The 15,761-nt window shown below is 46.5% G+C and overlaps 7 protein-coding genes across 7 annotated transcripts; 3 read left to right on the top strand and 4 right to left on the bottom strand.

Moving 5' to 3' along the window:
- Positions 1 to 85: 85 nt before the first annotated feature.
- SPPG_06714 (uncharacterized protein) lies at positions 86 to 700 on the bottom strand. The gene is made up of 4 exons (XM_016754916.1): positions 548 to 700; positions 394 to 489; positions 303 to 340; positions 86 to 246 (listed from the first exon to the last, which is right to left on the bottom strand). The coding sequence occupies exons 1-4, from the start codon at positions 612 to 614 to the stop codon at positions 175 to 177; spliced, it is 273 nt and encodes a 90-aa protein (XP_016606361.1). The 5' UTR covers positions 615 to 700; the 3' UTR covers positions 86 to 174.
- A 167-nt stretch (positions 701 to 867) lies between these two features.
- SPPG_06715 (uncharacterized protein) lies at positions 868 to 5,539 on the top strand (the record flags this gene model as incomplete). The annotated part of the gene is made up of 18 exons (XM_016754917.1): positions 868 to 1,244; positions 1,306 to 2,021; positions 2,089 to 2,220; positions 2,285 to 2,625; positions 2,690 to 2,923; positions 2,995 to 3,103; positions 3,182 to 3,327; positions 3,388 to 3,630; positions 3,699 to 3,882; positions 3,955 to 4,040; positions 4,097 to 4,253; positions 4,313 to 4,394; positions 4,454 to 4,682; positions 4,747 to 4,908; positions 4,968 to 5,078; positions 5,131 to 5,199; positions 5,258 to 5,374; positions 5,438 to 5,539. Exons 1-18 carry the CDS (start codon positions 1,225 to 1,227, stop codon positions 5,537 to 5,539), a joined length of 3,240 nt encoding a protein of 1,079 aa, XP_016606362.1. The 5' UTR covers positions 868 to 1,224.
- Positions 5,540 to 5,679: 140 nt separating this feature from the next.
- On the bottom strand, positions 5,680 to 9,668 carry SPPG_06716 (citrate (Si)-synthase). The gene is made up of 23 exons (XM_016754918.1): positions 9,090 to 9,668; positions 8,699 to 9,028; positions 8,485 to 8,631; positions 8,402 to 8,420; positions 8,224 to 8,337; positions 8,101 to 8,163; positions 7,985 to 8,035; positions 7,879 to 7,926; positions 7,745 to 7,822; positions 7,526 to 7,688; positions 7,392 to 7,466; positions 7,311 to 7,336; positions 7,206 to 7,248; positions 7,110 to 7,147; positions 6,961 to 7,047; positions 6,817 to 6,901; positions 6,714 to 6,755; positions 6,608 to 6,642; positions 6,492 to 6,543; positions 6,408 to 6,430; positions 6,312 to 6,341; positions 6,067 to 6,224; positions 5,680 to 5,995 (listed from the first exon to the last, which is right to left on the bottom strand). Exons 2-22 carry the CDS (start codon positions 8,848 to 8,850, stop codon positions 6,087 to 6,089), a joined length of 1,509 nt encoding a protein of 502 aa, XP_016606363.1. The 5' UTR covers positions 8,851 to 9,028; positions 9,090 to 9,668; the 3' UTR covers positions 5,680 to 5,995; positions 6,067 to 6,086.
- Positions 9,669 to 9,719: 51 nt separating this feature from the next.
- Positions 9,720 to 12,083, top strand: SPPG_06717 (uncharacterized protein). The gene is made up of 9 exons (XM_016754919.1): positions 9,720 to 9,993; positions 10,079 to 10,124; positions 10,200 to 10,562; positions 10,620 to 10,807; positions 10,866 to 11,166; positions 11,228 to 11,344; positions 11,403 to 11,561; positions 11,625 to 11,783; positions 11,849 to 12,083. The coding sequence occupies exons 1-9, from the start codon at positions 9,971 to 9,973 to the stop codon at positions 11,897 to 11,899; spliced, it is 1,407 nt and encodes a 468-aa protein (XP_016606364.1). The 5' UTR covers positions 9,720 to 9,970; the 3' UTR covers positions 11,900 to 12,083.
- A 269-nt stretch (positions 12,084 to 12,352) lies between these two features.
- On the bottom strand, positions 12,353 to 13,473 carry SPPG_06718 (CAAX prenyl protease; the record flags this gene model as incomplete). The annotated part of the gene is made up of 6 exons (XM_016754920.1): positions 12,353 to 12,391; positions 12,456 to 12,526; positions 12,601 to 12,681; positions 12,744 to 12,855; positions 12,954 to 13,166; positions 13,225 to 13,473. 6 exons carry the CDS (start codon positions 13,471 to 13,473, stop codon positions 12,353 to 12,355), a joined length of 765 nt encoding a protein of 254 aa, XP_016606365.1.
- Positions 13,474 to 13,650: 177 nt separating this feature from the next.
- On the bottom strand, positions 13,651 to 14,520 carry SPPG_06719 (uncharacterized protein; the record flags this gene model as incomplete). The annotated part of the gene is made up of 2 exons (XM_016754921.1): positions 13,651 to 14,259; positions 14,314 to 14,520. The coding sequence occupies 2 exons, from the start codon at positions 14,518 to 14,520 to the stop codon at positions 13,651 to 13,653; spliced, it is 816 nt and encodes a 271-aa protein (XP_016606366.1).
- Positions 14,521 to 14,698: 178 nt separating this feature from the next.
- On the top strand, positions 14,699 to 15,643 carry SPPG_06720 (uncharacterized protein). Its single transcript, XM_016754922.1, has 3 exons — positions 14,699 to 14,887; positions 14,952 to 15,102; positions 15,168 to 15,643. The coding sequence occupies exons 1-3, from the start codon at positions 14,747 to 14,749 to the stop codon at positions 15,284 to 15,286; spliced, it is 411 nt and encodes a 136-aa protein (XP_016606367.1). The 5' UTR covers positions 14,699 to 14,746; the 3' UTR covers positions 15,287 to 15,643.
- Positions 15,644 to 15,761: the final 118 nt, after the last annotated feature.

Raw genomic sequence — 15,761 nt, forward strand, 5'->3', positions numbered from 1 at the left:
TCATGTCATGTGTGATTCGACCATCTTGCAATATTGGACGTTTTGGACAGGTTTGTCACATCCAGATCCACCCAGTCTGGTGGTTTCGCTTATAGAGTTGGTATATTTCATATTTCATCCTCAAAGAAACAGAGTGTAAAGTAACTCGCTGGCATGTTACAACGAGCGTTTCTATTACACTTTTTTACCAACCCCATAGCTCTCCTTAATACCCGACCCGGTCTGCTTGATCCATTCTTCTTTTGCCTATTTGGAAAGTGTGAAAAGCGGTCCAGGTGTCCCACCAATTGGCAAAGCTCTACCTTTTTATCATTTTGCTCAATCACCTTTTTACGCAGTTCTACAATAAACGTCAGTAGGTGACATTAGCAAAAGCCAGGGTACGACACGCACCCTCCATATCTTCAAGCTGCTTTTCCCCCCTCTCAACCGTCTTTTGGTTTCCCCATCGTTGGTTCTTTTCCGAAACGTCGTTGATGAACGTTGGGTCTGCAATAGACCTTTTGTGTGAAAAGGAGATAGTTAAATGGTGATCTCATATGAATACCTGAATCCCAGTCGTCCTCAACCGAAGGTGTGGGCTGAATCGATTGTCCTGTAGTCGATTTCCACATTAGCGACAAAAAGCTAAAGGTGAAAAGTCCAAAGCCACGATGAGGGAATTCCGGTATCCCTCCTAAACAATACAAGTTCAGATCCTGAATGTTCCCATACCCAAAGATGCTATTTTTATGAATACGTATTAAAAAGAGATCCCCGATTGTTGCCTTGCTACATTCTGAATTTGTTATTTAGCCTATCGGGAAATTACTCCAAATGTGCATATGTGCGTTGAGGGTCCTCTTGCGGCTTTGGCACAAACGAGTGGTATTGGCGAGCTGCCTAGTCAGAAAGGTTCCGCCGATTGGGATACTTGGCTTTTACATATTTTGGCGTCAATTGCTGTGTTGGGTTTTCGCACATTCGTTTGTTTTTTTTGTTTTTGGATGGGGAGCTTGGATTGATTGGCAAGACAAGTATTGTTATTTTCCAGCCTGATTGTCGAGCACTCGTGAAATCGAGCTTGGGGGAAGAAAAGGATACCAGCGTGCTTGATCGTGTGTGCGCTTTGGGTTTTTTCCCGCTTATCATCAATCGTGCTGAGAGAGGGTCCTGCCCTATTGTTGTGTATTGGGCAGCTGGTTCCTATTTGGTGGGTTCCAATTCTCCCCCTTGTTGCAAAAGATGAATTCTCAGCGTGCCGGGTAAGTTGTTACATATTGTCAATTAGATTCATTGCATCTAACAATCAGGGTGCCGCGCAAGGTCCCAAGACCCCTTTGCCCATCCCGGCGGCCGCCGCAACGTCTTCGGGAGCATGCCCGTCTCATCCTTTATCCACGACCTGGACCCACCTGACTATACCGACGCTGAACCAGAAACCGAAACCATCTACGAAGAGTCCCCAGCATCGTCTGCCCTCCGTAGAGACCTCGGTGCCCCTCGTCGACCCATCCCGCAGAGTCCATCATTCGACCGTGTTGCAGAGAGGTTTGGGATGAAACGAGGTGACTCAGATGGGGGATTGGCTGAACCAGAACATGCGAGGAGTTCGAGTATGGATGCGCTGAGTGCTCGAGAACAGGCTTTGAAGCAGAAAAAGGGGGGAATGACGATTCGGCAGACGATTGTTAAAAAGGGAGGCAAGTATACCTTTACCACCCATCTCGCACATCTGTTCACTCTCTCATCCACCCTTTTGAACTCGGTAGACTCGTTAGCGTCCCTCTTCCGCCTAGCAAAAGGCCCACTCTCGGCGGGTACCGAAAATGGAACGACCCTCTCGACGCCTACACTCCACCAGCCTCCCTCAATTCCTTCCGACGACCGCCGCGCAACCGAGGCAAATCTCTCTAGCTCCACGATGCGACGAGGCGGGTGGGGTGCCATTATGCGGAAAGCAACACGTGCGGTTACGCCAGAAACGACGCAGGTGTTTCCGGGGCTTAATATGAGGAATATGGCAACGTTGAAAAAGAAGGGTATGCTGTTGTTCCTGTGTCGTGGGATTTGTGGTAGTTCTTGCAAAGAGTAATAATGAGATGATAGGTTCCACGACGTCTATATCTGGTCTAGCTAATATGGGACGAAACTCGATCTCCCGAAACCCGTCATCATCCGAATTCGGCGAAACAAGCACTTCAACAAGAAAAAGTGATCATTCAGATGATCTCGATGATGGTACGTATCCATTATACAAAATCACGAGTATAAAAGACAATATTCATAAGAATTCTGATATCAGACCTAGATTCAACCGGCGAAAGTAGCATGGACGACCTCTCCCTCTGGGTCTCAACCACATCCCTCACCTCCCTCTACACGCCCAAAACCCTCCAACTCTCTGTCGAACACCGTGCAAAAACCCTTGCTGTCCGCGTTCTCTATCACGGAACAGTCGCAGACGCCATCCAAAGCATTTTGATCGATTTTGCGCAAGCCGAAATGCACCAGCCTAAAGACTGTAAAGAAGAGGCCGTTGATAGGACTGGGTACAGGCTTTGCAAGCTGGATCGAAATGTACCTGGTGTGAGGGTTTGGATGGACCCACAGGCTATTTTGGGGAGTTATGATTTTATGCAGGGGGTACGTTACCCATCCCGCTTTCTTCCTTCAAATCATCCCCTTCTTATACCATTATTTCTATTAGGACGAAGTGCGCCTTAAACACATTAACGACATTGAAACTAGCACCATCACCATTCCCCCCTCCACCACACCCCACCATTTCGCATATTCTTTCACCGTCCTCGTCAAAGACGCTGTCGCGCAACTCCGGGAAGAGCATTTGACAAAAGAAGAAAAGTATGGATTATACTACCCGAGATTGGGGATTTGGTTGGATGATGGGCGAACATTGTTTTCCTATGATTTGCAGCAAGAGGTACGGTGATCTTTTGTTTATCAGGACTCTGGGAGTAGATTTTTGGTAAGTTAACCTCAAAAAACCATCAGAAAAATCTGGAGCTGCGAGCGCTTGCGCATCAGTTCTTGTTGCGGATCTATTTACCAGAGTTTGACCAAAAGATTGCACTCAAAGTCCTGCCCAGTCTACGTGTCTCTGGTAAGGAAAGCCCACATATGTAGCTCTTGTTTATTCACTTTTATCCTAACTAATCGATATAATTAAAAACCATCCAAGACGTGATTGCCATGATCCATTACCAGCTCAGTAACCGAAAATTGACCCTCGGACACCGCGGAGGGAAATACGGGCTCTTTATCCCTTCCCAAAATACATGGATGAAAGAATCTGTAACATTGGGTGAATACGCAACAATTCAAACCGTGAGTCTTCTTCTGAATTTATATATTAGACCATTTCGTATATGAACGCATTGAATACAGGAAGATGTTCAATACAAACTCCAATACGAACTCGTATCCGTTCTCCTGGACCTCCCACACATCGAGTCCGCCCCCATCAGAATCCTCGTGGACCAAACTACAACTGTCGAGACGCTTTTGGAGACAGTTGGACTTGTTAACCCCGATGCGGAAGCCGATGTTTATTGCCTGTTTTCACCAGCTGGGGATCGGTTGAGTGATCGGGATATTGTTTGGACCGCTGTCAAAGATTTTGCGCATGAGGTTTGTTTCTAGTGTTTATCTTTTGTCTTTTGGACCGGTGAGTAAAATCAACAAACGAAACGCTTTAGGACTCGTTACGTTATCGCGCCATTCCAAAGCGCATCATCCTGTCGAATACTGCCGACGCAGACGTGAAACTGGACCTTGATATTGACTTTACGCTCCCCTTGTCTCGGTCGATACCGTTCTTGTGTCGAAGGTTTGGAAGGCAGGTAGATGAGGTGGATGGAATTGAAACGGATGCAGGTGTCGGTACGTCTCAAATCCAAGTCAATTTTGGAATAAGAGAAAAAAAAACCGTAGCACTGATGCTGGTATTCTTAGCCTTGGACGTGACTCAATCCCTTCAAGACCAGCACGTTAAACCCGGTACACAACTGTATCTCCAAGTCACAAATCGTCATATCCCAGTAAGCACATATCCATTACCATGGGTGATACACGGCCCTAACCTTATTAGATCCAGCAAACCCAGGGCTCACCATCCATGTGGGACGAACCCGACACTGACGAAAATATTCAAATGATGAAAGACCCGTCTGGAGTGATGATGGTTGGATCGGGAACGTTGAACAAGTTGGTGGAGAGATTGACGGATGAGCGGGGAGAAGGAACGTCACAGTGTAAGCGCTCATGTCATATTGAAAAATGCTTTGTTTATAACTGTTTCTGGTGAGAGCAGATTTGGATTACGTCAAAACCTTTCTCCTCACATATCAATCCTTCACAACGGGTGCAATTCTCCTCCGCAAACTTATCGAACGGTAAGCACAAAAACTCACCGTATTTGCAAATGTCTCCAATAACTAACTTTCTTGATCAGCTACCACGCCCCTCGCTCCCGAAAAGCAACGTTTGCCTCCTACGACCATTTTCGACTCACGATCCAACTTCGAGTTTGCAACGTTATTCTCCAATGGGTTAAACGCCATCCGGCCGATTTCGTCGTTGGAAAAGACTTTTGGGCGGATGCCATGCGGTTTGTGGAGGATGTCCTTGCGTATGATCATCCGAGTATGGGGCGGCAGATTCGGAGGAATTTGGTCAAGATTGTGCGTTTTTTACTGTTGTGTCCTTTTTTGACGTTTGTTACTTACGGCTTTGTGAACTTCGTAGAAGGATAACACGCACCCAGCATTGGTAAAACATCTTGTTCTAAAATCCCCACTCCGAGCCACCGACGGCGATCCCCGACGTTTCAACGTCTTCCGACATCCCCCCGACGAAATCGCCCGACAATTGACACTCATTGAACATGCCTACTTCGCTGACATCCTGGTAAGCACACGCATAACTGATCACATCGATTCGGATAGATATTTATACCCTATTTCTAGCCATCCGAGCTACTCAATCAAGCATGGTCAAAACCCGATGCGCCAACCAAGGCACCCAATGTCGTCGCATTGACGAGGAGATTCAATGCAGTGGCGTGTTGGACCGCAAAGGTACGTGATTATCCCTTCACCGTTTCATATGCAGTTACTGACCATCCTGTAGTCCATCCTGGAAATGAAAACCCCACGAGCAAGAGCAAAACGCATTACAGGCCTCGTTGAAATCGCCAGTGTACGTGTACCGTTCTCCACTGCATCCTCAACATACATTAACAGCTCCCCTTACACAGCAACTCTTGACACTCAACAATTTCTCAACCCTCATGGCCATCATTGCTGGACTCAACAAAGCGGCCGTGATACGCCTAAAGCAGTCATTCAAGGAAATCGGATCAAAGACACTAAAAGTAAGATATATCTGAATAAGATTAAAATACTTGCAAAACACTGATGGGAAACGTACGCAATAGAAATTGACAGAGTTGGAGAAGTTGATGACGGCTGAAGGGTCTTACAAGGGTTATCGGGCGCACATGAGGACGGTTGGTATGCCCTGTATTCCATACATGTAAGTGCTGGTTCAAACAATTACCCTGGGGCGGATCTGCGTTTGGCAAATGGAGTCACTCACGCTAATCGGTTTATTTCGCTTCCCATTGGCAATTGTTATGTTCCATAGCGGTATGTATCAGTTTGAATTCCAACGCCATGTACTGACCATTTCACTCATCATCTTTATTATCATTCCATCCCAGGCGTGTATTTAATCGATTGTAAGTTATCTATACATTACACAACTGCACTTTCCCGCAATTCTAACATTCCATCAAACAGTAACCTACATGGAAGATGGAAATCCCGACAACATTGGCCCCCGAATAAACTTTACCAAACGGCTCATGATCAGTGGAGTCATAAGTGAAATGGTTGGGTACCAACAAGTAGGATACAAGGACTTTAAGCCCGTCGATGAGTTGTATCAAGTCCTTGCGCGCTTGCCTGCCGCAACAGAGGAGTACGAAAAAATACTATGGAGTGAGAGTAAGAAACGAGAATGACGGCCGGGCCACACTATGGTAAAGGGTGGATGTTTTTTTACCTTGGCATGTCGCATAGTCCTTATATATCTCGCTCTTCCTTCATAGGTGGAAGGTTCTTGCGTAGAAGATACTTCTCTTGCAGGTCAAGAGGAGACGACTCTTGCGCTACGCGTTCGTCAATGGGGACATAATTTCTGGGTTCTTCTCCCTCATACGCCTATCATAATGATGTATATAGAATATTGAAATGCGTTGTAAGCTCTTTAATGAATTGAAATCGTAGTCTATAACAGATTAACCAAACCTGCTTTGGCCGGAAAATGGGAATGGGGTTCTATGAGGGTGTCAAGGTTGAGTTACGGTGGCCCATTGAGCGGATATGTTATGATTGTCAACGTACCTGTAGCTGTTCGTGCCAGTGTGCTACGTCGGAACAGTCAGAAATACATGGGCAAGCGATTAAAGATCATCATTCAACGCCTACCTAGCCATCCAGCAGTCCGGGCAATGCAGAAGAGTACGGGGAAGAAATCAGTCTACCCAAGGCGATATGGACTGTGAGAGACATGTGCACAGTATCTGAGATGACATGGAACCTACCGGGAAGCCCATTGCTTTATAAATAATTCCACTATCTGCAGGAGAAACGTTCATGTTACTTAGAGTCACATGTCTCCTAGCTGCGAATTCCATCCAGCCGTCTTACAGAAATCCACGTTTGGATATAGGTTTCGCTTGATAAAGTATTCTACAAATATAAAACTCAATATCGAGCACACGATACAGCTCAAAACGTAAAGTGACATTACCATCACTAAGAGCAATTCTCTCAAGTTCAATCGCAACGTCAATCAAGTTATTGCGACCCATTATTTCAAACACCTCATCCGCAATCTATGTATTTCGCCGCTATCAGTACCACGTCGTGGACTGCGACACGTAAGAGATCTAACCTGCTTCAGGATCTTGGCACGAGGGTCATAGCTCTTGTATACACGGTGTCCGAAACCCATGAGTCGCCGCTTTTTCGCTTTGACCTCCTATGCACAAAAAGTGTAAAGCGACTGCAAGGCTGACAAATAGAGCCGTTAGAACCGCGCACCTCAATAAAAGCGGGAATGTGGTCGACAGATCCGATCTCTGCAATAGTATCGATGAGATTTCGCAAAGCACACGCTCGCCAATCATGAAGGCATACCTTCTAGCATCTTCAAAGCGGCCTCATTGGCTCCGCCATGTGACTGAAATTTGCATATTCACGACTTTCATCATCCCAAAGATATTCGAGAGACAGAACACCTACCGGTCCATACAATGCCGAAGCCGCCCCTATGTAAAACTTTAGCTTGCTAGCGACCTCCCGTAACATACCCTGGAAGCTTACCTGTCAAGCAGATAAACGGGTCAACACCCGTTGATGTCATTTGTCGCATCGCAGCTGTACTACAATTCAGCTCATCTAACAATAGTCTCTCGTCAGCAATTCATGATCACAGGATGGAAAAATGGTACACATACGATCGGCATGTAAAATAAATATAATGTCTAATGCACGTGAAAGTCGAGGGTTCGGTACATAATTGTTCTCTGAAAGACGATCCAACATGTAAAGAAAGTTTTCCGTATATCCAAACTCGTTAGATGGAGAGTTGTAGGCACGTCCAATGCGGTGCCGATAGGCCTGGCAATGTCGATGAGTATACCCCTTGCGAGTTTTACGGTAGGCAATCCACTTACACATGCTGCCAGGGTAGGAACTTTGCCGAGACACCGAAAGATTTGCTTATTGACCATATTCTCGTTTTGATAGATATGCTATATCAAACCGTAAGACGGGGATACGGCTGGCGGTAGTAATCAAGTCAACTCACCTCCCCTTGCAGCGCCGTGTTGGCCTCCGGATGGAATGTCGACATTGCCTGTGGGCGGTAGTTTATATACGGCTTCTAGCATTCGTAGAACGCAGGAACTACCTACCGCAAGTGCTGAAGTTACCATACCCATAGGATGAGCATCATACCGGAAGCTCTGGTGTCAGAAAGTAGGCAATGAGTATGACCGACTCGCCTCGATGAAAGTGTCAGGTTGCGTACCCTCAAGTAATCAATCATGTTTTCGTGAATAAAGGTGTGTCGCATGATTCGGGTCGTCCACATCTGCAATCGTGAGAGTTAGCTATATAATAGATTGCAACAAAAGTGAGAACACAAATGTACATTTAATTGGTCAGCTGTAGGGAGATCTCCGAAAATGAGCAGGTAGGACACCTCGAGAAATGATGAATGCATGGCCAGATCCTCAATGTTATATCCTCTGTAGCGGAGTATTCCCTATGAAATATGGAGCAAATCAACATATGCTTTGAATGGGTCCTGGAGCACCAAGTCAGCATACCTTATCACCATCAATATAGCTGGAAATTGAAAAGCAGGGTCAGCAGTCCATTTGGCCTTGGCGAGATCAAAGAGCAGGCGCACCTGATGGAAGACCGACAGACGGCCGTGTTCAAATAGCCATTGTCATAAACAGAGAGTCCAAGTTGAGCAAAGATGCTTGCGTCGATGGTATCTTCTTCCACTGGAATCATGTGCTTTTTCCCAGTGCGGTGGTCAACGACCTCCAGGCTGGTACAGAGACGGAGATGACAATGAGAGATCACCACAGTTCCTTACTATCTTACAATATACATACAAATGCTGCTCCGGATTAGCGGAACGATGCACAGACATTTCGAGTTGCTTCTCCTCTGGTAGAGATCGTGGTATTTCTTCCGAGAATATAGGTGGAACAATCAAATCGTCCCCAATCTGCCAAAGTGTTGAGTCCGTCCCAAAACTCGACATGTACCGTGGAAGACACGGGTCCCAGCTGTATTATCCAACGGGAGATGCAAGTGCAGTAACGCTAATGACAAACCGTTGGGCAGTTAGCGAGTCTTGACGATCCGATGCTTAGTAGAGCTACCGTACCGCCGGGCACGTTGCCGACGATCAAGGAGCGGCAAGGGCTCGTCAGCCGTCGCTGTTTTGACTTTTAATCTTCTGTGCAATCTCATCCCCAAAGCAGTCTTTACGTTACATACTGCTGAATGCCTTTTGCATCATGGCTGCGTTTCCCAACTTTCGCCGAATCTATCAAGACTTTCGCACGCCAGATGAGGAAAAGTCAACCGCCAACTCTGCAGTGTTTACGTTCTGCGCATTTTGCGTCATGTGTGCTCTCATGACAGCGGCGAGGAAGGCTTCCTTTGCCGGTGCATGACTTATTATCCGGTCGTCCTCGGGTTGTAATGGAAGAGCCATGCAGTGGAAGATTGATTGCGACCGCCTGAAAGCTCTACGGTACCCTGGCATAGCTGTGCGGTTTGTAGTACACATGAGCCACCTAAGGCCTATTTGATGAAAATCTCTCTGGGCACGCTTTCTGCTTGTGGATATGGTTATACCATGGGTTGCAAACGGTTCTTGAAGATTCAAATACTATTCTCTCCTCGACACGTTAAAAAAGACCCGTCGCCATTATGTGTATGGTTCACCGCTCATAAGTTCTAAAGTCCCTCCCATGTCAACTTTAAGCATTAGCCTACATGTGCTCTTCCTGATCCAAAGTGTTGGACGTCATCCTAGATTGTAATGTCGCTAATTGAAAAAGGATAAAAGTGTAAAATGGTCGCCGTTGTGAGCAAGCGACTAAGCACCACCAGCCAGCGCGGTCGCTTCTCGTGGCCCAAATTTTTGGGAACTCGGGCACCCGTTTTTCCCTTTGCTGCTTTCTCCCAGCTCCAAATTGCCATTAAGCAAGGTAGTCTTTCAGCAAACGCTAGACTCGCGTGACGCTGTCACGGCGAGAACAAAACATTCAAGTTTAACTGAGAAGATACTCGGAATACACCTATTTTCATTCCCGCAGTTTCAGCCAAGTTTCGCTGAATTGTAATTTACTTGGACCGACTGCGCGATCGCAATGTCGGCAAACTCTCCATTCAGGTACGTTTCTCATCCCTCAAGCACCACCATGCGAGAAGCTATGGTTTTGCATGTGGTTTAACTCTGCATATTCTTGGATCGACAGGTCACTCTCCGTCCAAAAGCTACAAGATGAGTTACGGTTTCGAAAGGTTCATTGTTGTTTTGCAAACAGCTATCATCGAGGATTTTTGGAGACTGAGGCCGTTTGCTTTTCTTTCTCCTAGTTGCCCATAGGAGGGACGAAAAGTGTGCTAGTTGCGCGGTTGGAAGAATACGAGGGACAACTAAATGCGGATACAGCATCAGAGGATGACTCGGATAGAAATGCAAGTAACGGCGCTGCGATAAATCCTGAAGTGGCTGGAGATGCTATTGAAGCTCGTCGAAGAGAGCTTGCAAAACAACGAGTTGGAATATCCATATGGAACTCGCCGCTAGTAATCCTTAAATACCTGATATTATATATAAGCGATAGCCTCGTTCTGGGATTGCAGACCATGGTCGCACACGTATGGGTCGTGGTAGCAATGTTGTGTCTGTTGGTGGCGGGGGTAGCAGTATACCTTGCAGAGGGGCCACATCAAGGGGTGAGCTGTGTTGGTTGCTGCTAAAAAAGAATTTGCCTAACCATCCCGCATCTATAGACTGTTGCGGTATTGGAATCTCAAGTCTTGTGGTACGGGTGGTGGTTAGTGTTGGGAATCGCCTCATCTATTGGACTGGGAACTGGATTGCACACATTCGTCCTTTTCTTGGGTCCTCACATTGCCCATGTTACTTTAACGGCATACCAATGCCACAGTCTAGACTTTGAAACTCGAGGGCCAGATAGGTATTTACCACCTATCGAATGTGTTCAATGACATTCTACTGACTCCGATCTCTCGTAGTTTTATTTGCGAGCCATCGGTTGGTCAAGCCGCCACTGCCGCTGTCACTGTATGGCAAATTGCAAAAAAGGTTCGATTGGAGAGCTTTTTCTGGGGGTTGGGAACGTCGATCGGAGAGTTGCCTCCATATTTTGTTGCAAGAGCCGCAGCCGCAGCGGGACGTGACGATCAAGGATTTGCCAGTATTGAGGGCCTTCTGGCAAGACCAAAATCCGAACGGACAGTTGGGGAGCGTGTACAAGTGGCCATGTACAATCTGATGCAATCGTTAGGCTTCTTTGGCATCCTGCTTTGCGCGTCGGTAAGTTACTGGACTATACAATTTGTGGCGTTCTTAACCCGATACTTATGATCTGGTGCAGATTCCGAACCCCTTATTTGATCTCGCGGGCATTGTTTGCGGGCATTTTGGAGTTCCGTTCATGACATTTTTTGGCGCAACGTTCCTGGGGAAAGCAGTCTTCAAAAGTAGCATACAGGTTCGAACGACTGATTTCTCTTGGTTCTTCGCGAGTCCGGCTGACATTTTGATCACAGACGATATCCGTAATTTTAATGCTTTCGGAAGACATTTTGGCCTTCATATTGACGGAGCTTCAATCTTATGCACCTACATTACATGACTTCGTGCAAAAGCTCCTGGACGAGCAAGTAAAACGATACCAGAAACGGCCAGATGGCGCTCATGAATTGAAGGTATATAAGCATCACATATCGGTTTGTTTGATGCTGTACGATGCTGAGTAATTTGCCCTGTAGCCTTCCAAATCCAATTATCTTGGCGCTCTATGGAACGCCCTTCTAGTCTGCATGATTGGTTATTTTATTGCATCCCTATTAGAATCTTTGGCGATTGCCCAAATGAAGAAGGAGCATGAGCGAGAGCTGCAGCGACTACAAAAACGGGCTCTGAAAGAGGTATGTGCAATTTGCAAGTCCCTACCACTAAATCCATCATCCTGTGCTGATGCTGACGTTGCTAGCACCGAAAACAAGTACAAACAAATACAGAGTCGGCTACTAAACTGGAATAAATGCATCAGTTTGAAAGAAAGGAGTGAGAAGTTTTACCACATAGAGGAGGGGTTTGGATTGTAGCGGAGGCACCTAGTGCGCTGAGGTTTATTTTGTTTACTTTATTCTCGTTTACAACCGCAATTATCGATCTCGTTTCATTGTGAATATATAGACTAGCCCATTCATGGGTATACAAGGAAATGTTGAATGTGCGTTACGATTTTTTTGAACGCTGGGACACTCCTTTCAGGGCGTGCCCTGTACTCGATGATCGGGATATACTGGCTGCTGTGTACCCATCTATCTAACCTGATCTATCAACCATTGGGTGCGCCATCATCCGCTGTTTCCATACAGATTCGGATTGGTCACCGGAACGAAAAGCAGCCCAAAAAGTATAATCCCAAGGATATACGACCCTATCAACACTGTTGCATTATTAGCGAGAATCACCCAGAATGCAAAGATATCTAGCGAATACCAACCGGTTTTATAGCGCGGGTATTCATCTATTGCCGAGAAATCAGGGAAGCCCATAACATTGCAAAATATGTGTGAAATGGTTGGAGCTACAACGTGGCCAGTTCTTAGAAAGAGGAAGGTTGAAAACCAGCCGAACAGCGTCGTGTAGAAGAACTGAAAGACTGAATCCGGAGGGTGAGTTGGCGAAGATGCATGTACAACCAGGAAATATTGACCAGTAGAACAGCACACGCACCACCGGATAACAGCGCTTGCTTCAAAGCACGATTTGTTCGCCCTAGTCTGTTGTAGACCTCGTACCCGTGATGTATATGGGCTAATAAACAATTTAGCGATCAGAATGAGCCTGACATCCAACCAAAGTGGTCCTGGACCTACCGATACCAAAACACAGGGGGAGCATGAAAACAGTCGTCACCGTTTTAAACCCAGCTGCTTGGAACAATGGGACCATACAGGCACGAAAGACAAACTCTTCTGTCAACGGCCCCTAAATTGATTCCTTCCATCTTCAGTTGACTATATATGCACGGGATGTGACGAGTGGAGTAGCGATTGCCTACTAGCTTGCGAGTGTCGGATCCTCACCACTATGTAGTTCCTCCAAGCCAATATGTCGTTCAATTTGTCAAACAGATGTTCTTGAAAGGAAAACTTTCTTTGAAAGGGAAGTGACTCGGCAATAAAGTCGACAGCGAGCGGCCCGAGGAAGAGGGTCATGGTAAGAAGTAAGGGGAGAACAGCGGCTAGTAGAAAGCCTTTCGGTTTAAGTCCAAGGTGAGCAAGTAGCACTGGTAAACCCTGTGGAAGTGTGAGTGCTTCATCGGACCATATCTGCGTCAACCTAGTTTTCAGCTACCTCTGTCCCAGTAGGCACAATGCCCACTGAACTCAAGACAAACCCCACAGACACGAACCCCACAGCGCATGTTCCAGCGGCAGCCATGAACCTCCTACGCACAACCCGTGGGTCATCTCGCGGGACCTGTCGTGGAATACCTCCGCGAAATACATAGAAAGAGCCGACGAATGTGAGTGTGAGGAGAATGCATGCGAGTATGCTTGTTGTCGCGGAGAGGCGTTGCGAAGCAAGATCCGCGTTGGTCATGATCTGTTCATGCTAATGCTACCTTTGTTTTCAGAGATGGCTTTATTACAGTGTTGTGCCCTCGTTAACAATTATTAAACTAACTAATCGACAAATGCCTATACTTTAACCTATTACCCTCTTTTACAAAGAACAACAATAACTAAATAGTATTATACCTACGACGCAAGTAATATCTTACAAATGCTGGTTATACCAGGCAACACACTGCTCAAATGCATCCTTTCGAGCTTTCTGGACTTTCTCGTCCTTGTCATTACCCCGGACCGCAAACCCATGCGCCATCCCTTCATAGCAAACAAACTTGTACGCGGGGCCGTTCCCAGTCTTCACTTTCTCTTCTAGTATCTCCTCGCTCGTTTTCCTGTCCGCCGCACTGAAGACATTGTCATATTCTGCACAGAGGAACAGACCGGGCTTTGTGATTGAGTGTATGTCGGCGGGAACGGAAACTCTGCTAGGGTGCGCAGCGACAAAGCATTTGATCAGGTCCCCGTGGGATTGGAGAATCGTGTATCGACCTCCCCAGCAGTACCCCACAACCCCGATATCATAACCGTCGTTTTTGAGGCCACCGAGAAACGCATTCCCCAATGGCACAATCTTTGAGTCCCCATTTCTCGCCATGAAAGGGATCCCAGATGGGATCACCTTGAGGATAGCCAGTCCACGCTTGATCTGCTCTCCAAAAGTTTTAGGTTGTTGATAGTCGAGGAGGTCATCACGACCTTCGACTGATATGGCAGTACCCGTGAAAAAGTCGGGAAGGTAGGCGGTGTACCCTGCCTATGCAAGATGTTAAACACCTCAATGGCATCAAACGGGCAAACCGAATCCTACCTTGGCGAACGAATCAGCAATCAGTCGTAAATTGACCAGTTCCCATCCGAAAACATCACTGTAAATTACAACGGCCTTCTTTGGCTTTTCATTTTCGGGAACAGGACGAGCAACGTAGACGTCTAATCCATGGAGCTTTTCGGTGGTACCAGTTGGTGTGCCTTCGTGAAGGAAACCAGTTCTGCAGCATTCGGGAAGTTCTGACATGAGTGTTTACTCTCTAGTCGTTCTGTTTGTAGAGTCTTTGGAAGACAGGGAGAAAGCTGTCCTCGAATGGCTCTTTTTATACAGTTGCAAGCTGTTTGTTTTTAATGCTGATCTTAATGTACGTCATGTGATCTGTGCCATATCGGAGTCCCGAAGGTTGTGTCACCAGCTAATAAAACTAAATAGACTAGCAAATAGATGGTGAAGGCGCAGCGTGCTTTTTGGTATGGGGATGAGCAACGTTTCCTTGTCTGATTTGGTGGAACACCTTCGGCATCCGGTGTGGGTCCGACTCTCGAATGGGGAAAGTTTGAATGGCTACCTCCTGAACGTCGATCCAGAAACTCTTCACCTCATCTTGGTGCAAGTAAGGAATGCGGAGCCCACCCTAATTAAGAGATAAAATATCTCAAAAGAAACTATCGTTCTAGAAAAAACCGACCGCAGACAATGAAGAGGACGACGGTGAAGAACACGACTCTCCAGGACACGCCCGACCGATAGGAGGTCCGCCACCAACCCCAACAGGACCAGACCACCAAATAGTTGTCGTTATGCACCATTCCATAACGGGGATTGAACGTAGGTGGACAGGTAGTTGGCACCTAAACGATGCCCTTAACAAAGACTTGTTTTTCATTTCCAAGCGGACCTGTATAGCGATAATGGACCAGAGCCTCTTTCAGAAAGTCAAGTCGAAGTGATCTTGAACAAAATATCGCGACGGTCCTGTGGAGATGACGCACAAGCAGCTGACGGTTCTTGAATGCTGTAATCTGAGCATCTTGACGGCTTATTTTGAGCAAGTTGTTCTCCAGTACACATAAACGTCGTAGGTCATTACAGATTGAGACGCCCAGCAACGGGTGAGGAATGCCATAGGATCCGCAAGCTGCATGGCAAGCCGGACATGCTGCTACAGTACAGGATGATATCGGCACATTCCCAAATGCTGATAATATCTAGCAATGACTAGGTACTCGTTTTCAATCATGTCTGCATTGTATTTTTCTTTAGAAGCCTGAAGTAGGGTGAAATAGGGGCTATATATGTCCAACAGGTAGAGTCCTGTATAAATTGCTTCCAGACTTGAAATAATTTTATTATCGAGAGATTGTACCAATGTTCAATCTGGGACGTTGAGAGGATATCACAGTTTATACTACATGTGGCTAACAGAAAACAGGAATGGTCGTCATGCAACTTCAAATTAGCCTCACACTGAAGACGTAACCCGGTTC

This window comes from Spizellomyces punctatus, assembly GCF_000182565.1.
Source record: "Spizellomyces punctatus DAOM BR117 chromosome Unknown supercont1.12, whole genome shotgun sequence".
Taxonomy (NCBI): domain Eukaryota; kingdom Fungi; phylum Chytridiomycota; class Chytridiomycetes; order Spizellomycetales; family Spizellomycetaceae; genus Spizellomyces; species Spizellomyces punctatus.

Bases quoted from the DNA above. Each gene is read 5' to 3' on its own strand.
- SPPG_06716 (XM_016754918.1), bottom strand. From the start codon at position 8,850: ATGTCGAGTTTTGGGACGGACTCAACACTTTGGCAGATTGGGGACGAT. The intron at 7,689-7,744 runs GTAAGTGGATTG...CGACATTGCCAG, and splicing joins TTCCTACCCTGGCAGCATGT to GCCTATCGGCACCGCATTGG. The intron at 6,431-6,491 runs GTAGGCGTTGAA...GTTCCGACGTAG, and splicing joins CCGGACTGCTGGATGGCTAG to CACACTGGCACGAACAGCTA.
- SPPG_06717 (XM_016754919.1), top strand. From the start codon at position 9,971: ATGTCGGCAAACTCTCCATTCAG. The intron at 10,125-10,199 runs GTTCATTGTTGT...TCTTTCTCCTAG, and splicing joins ATGAGTTACGGTTTCGAAAG to TTGCCCATAGGAGGGACGAA. The intron at 10,563-10,619 runs GTGAGCTGTGTT...CCGCATCTATAG, and splicing joins CAGAGGGGCCACATCAAGGG to ACTGTTGCGGTATTGGAATC.
- SPPG_06714 (XM_016754916.1), bottom strand. From the start codon at position 614: ATGTGGAAATCGACTACAGGACAATCGATTCAGCCCACACCTTCGGTT. The intron at 490-547 runs GTATTCATATGA...GGTCTATTGCAG, and splicing joins TGAGGACGACTGGGATTCAG to ACCCAACGTTCATCAACGAC. The intron at 341-393 runs GTGCGTGTCGTA...CGTTTATTGTAG, and splicing joins GCAGCTTGAAGATATGGAGG to AACTGCGTAAAAAGGTGATT.
- SPPG_06720 (XM_016754922.1), top strand. From the start codon at position 14,747: ATGGGGATGAGCAACGTTTCCTTGTCTGATTTGGTGGAACACCTTCGG. The intron at 14,888-14,951 runs GTAAGGAATGCG...CTATCGTTCTAG, and splicing joins TTCACCTCATCTTGGTGCAA to AAAAAACCGACCGCAGACAA. The intron at 15,103-15,167 runs GTAGGTGGACAG...TTCATTTCCAAG, and splicing joins TTCCATAACGGGGATTGAAC to CGGACCTGTATAGCGATAAT.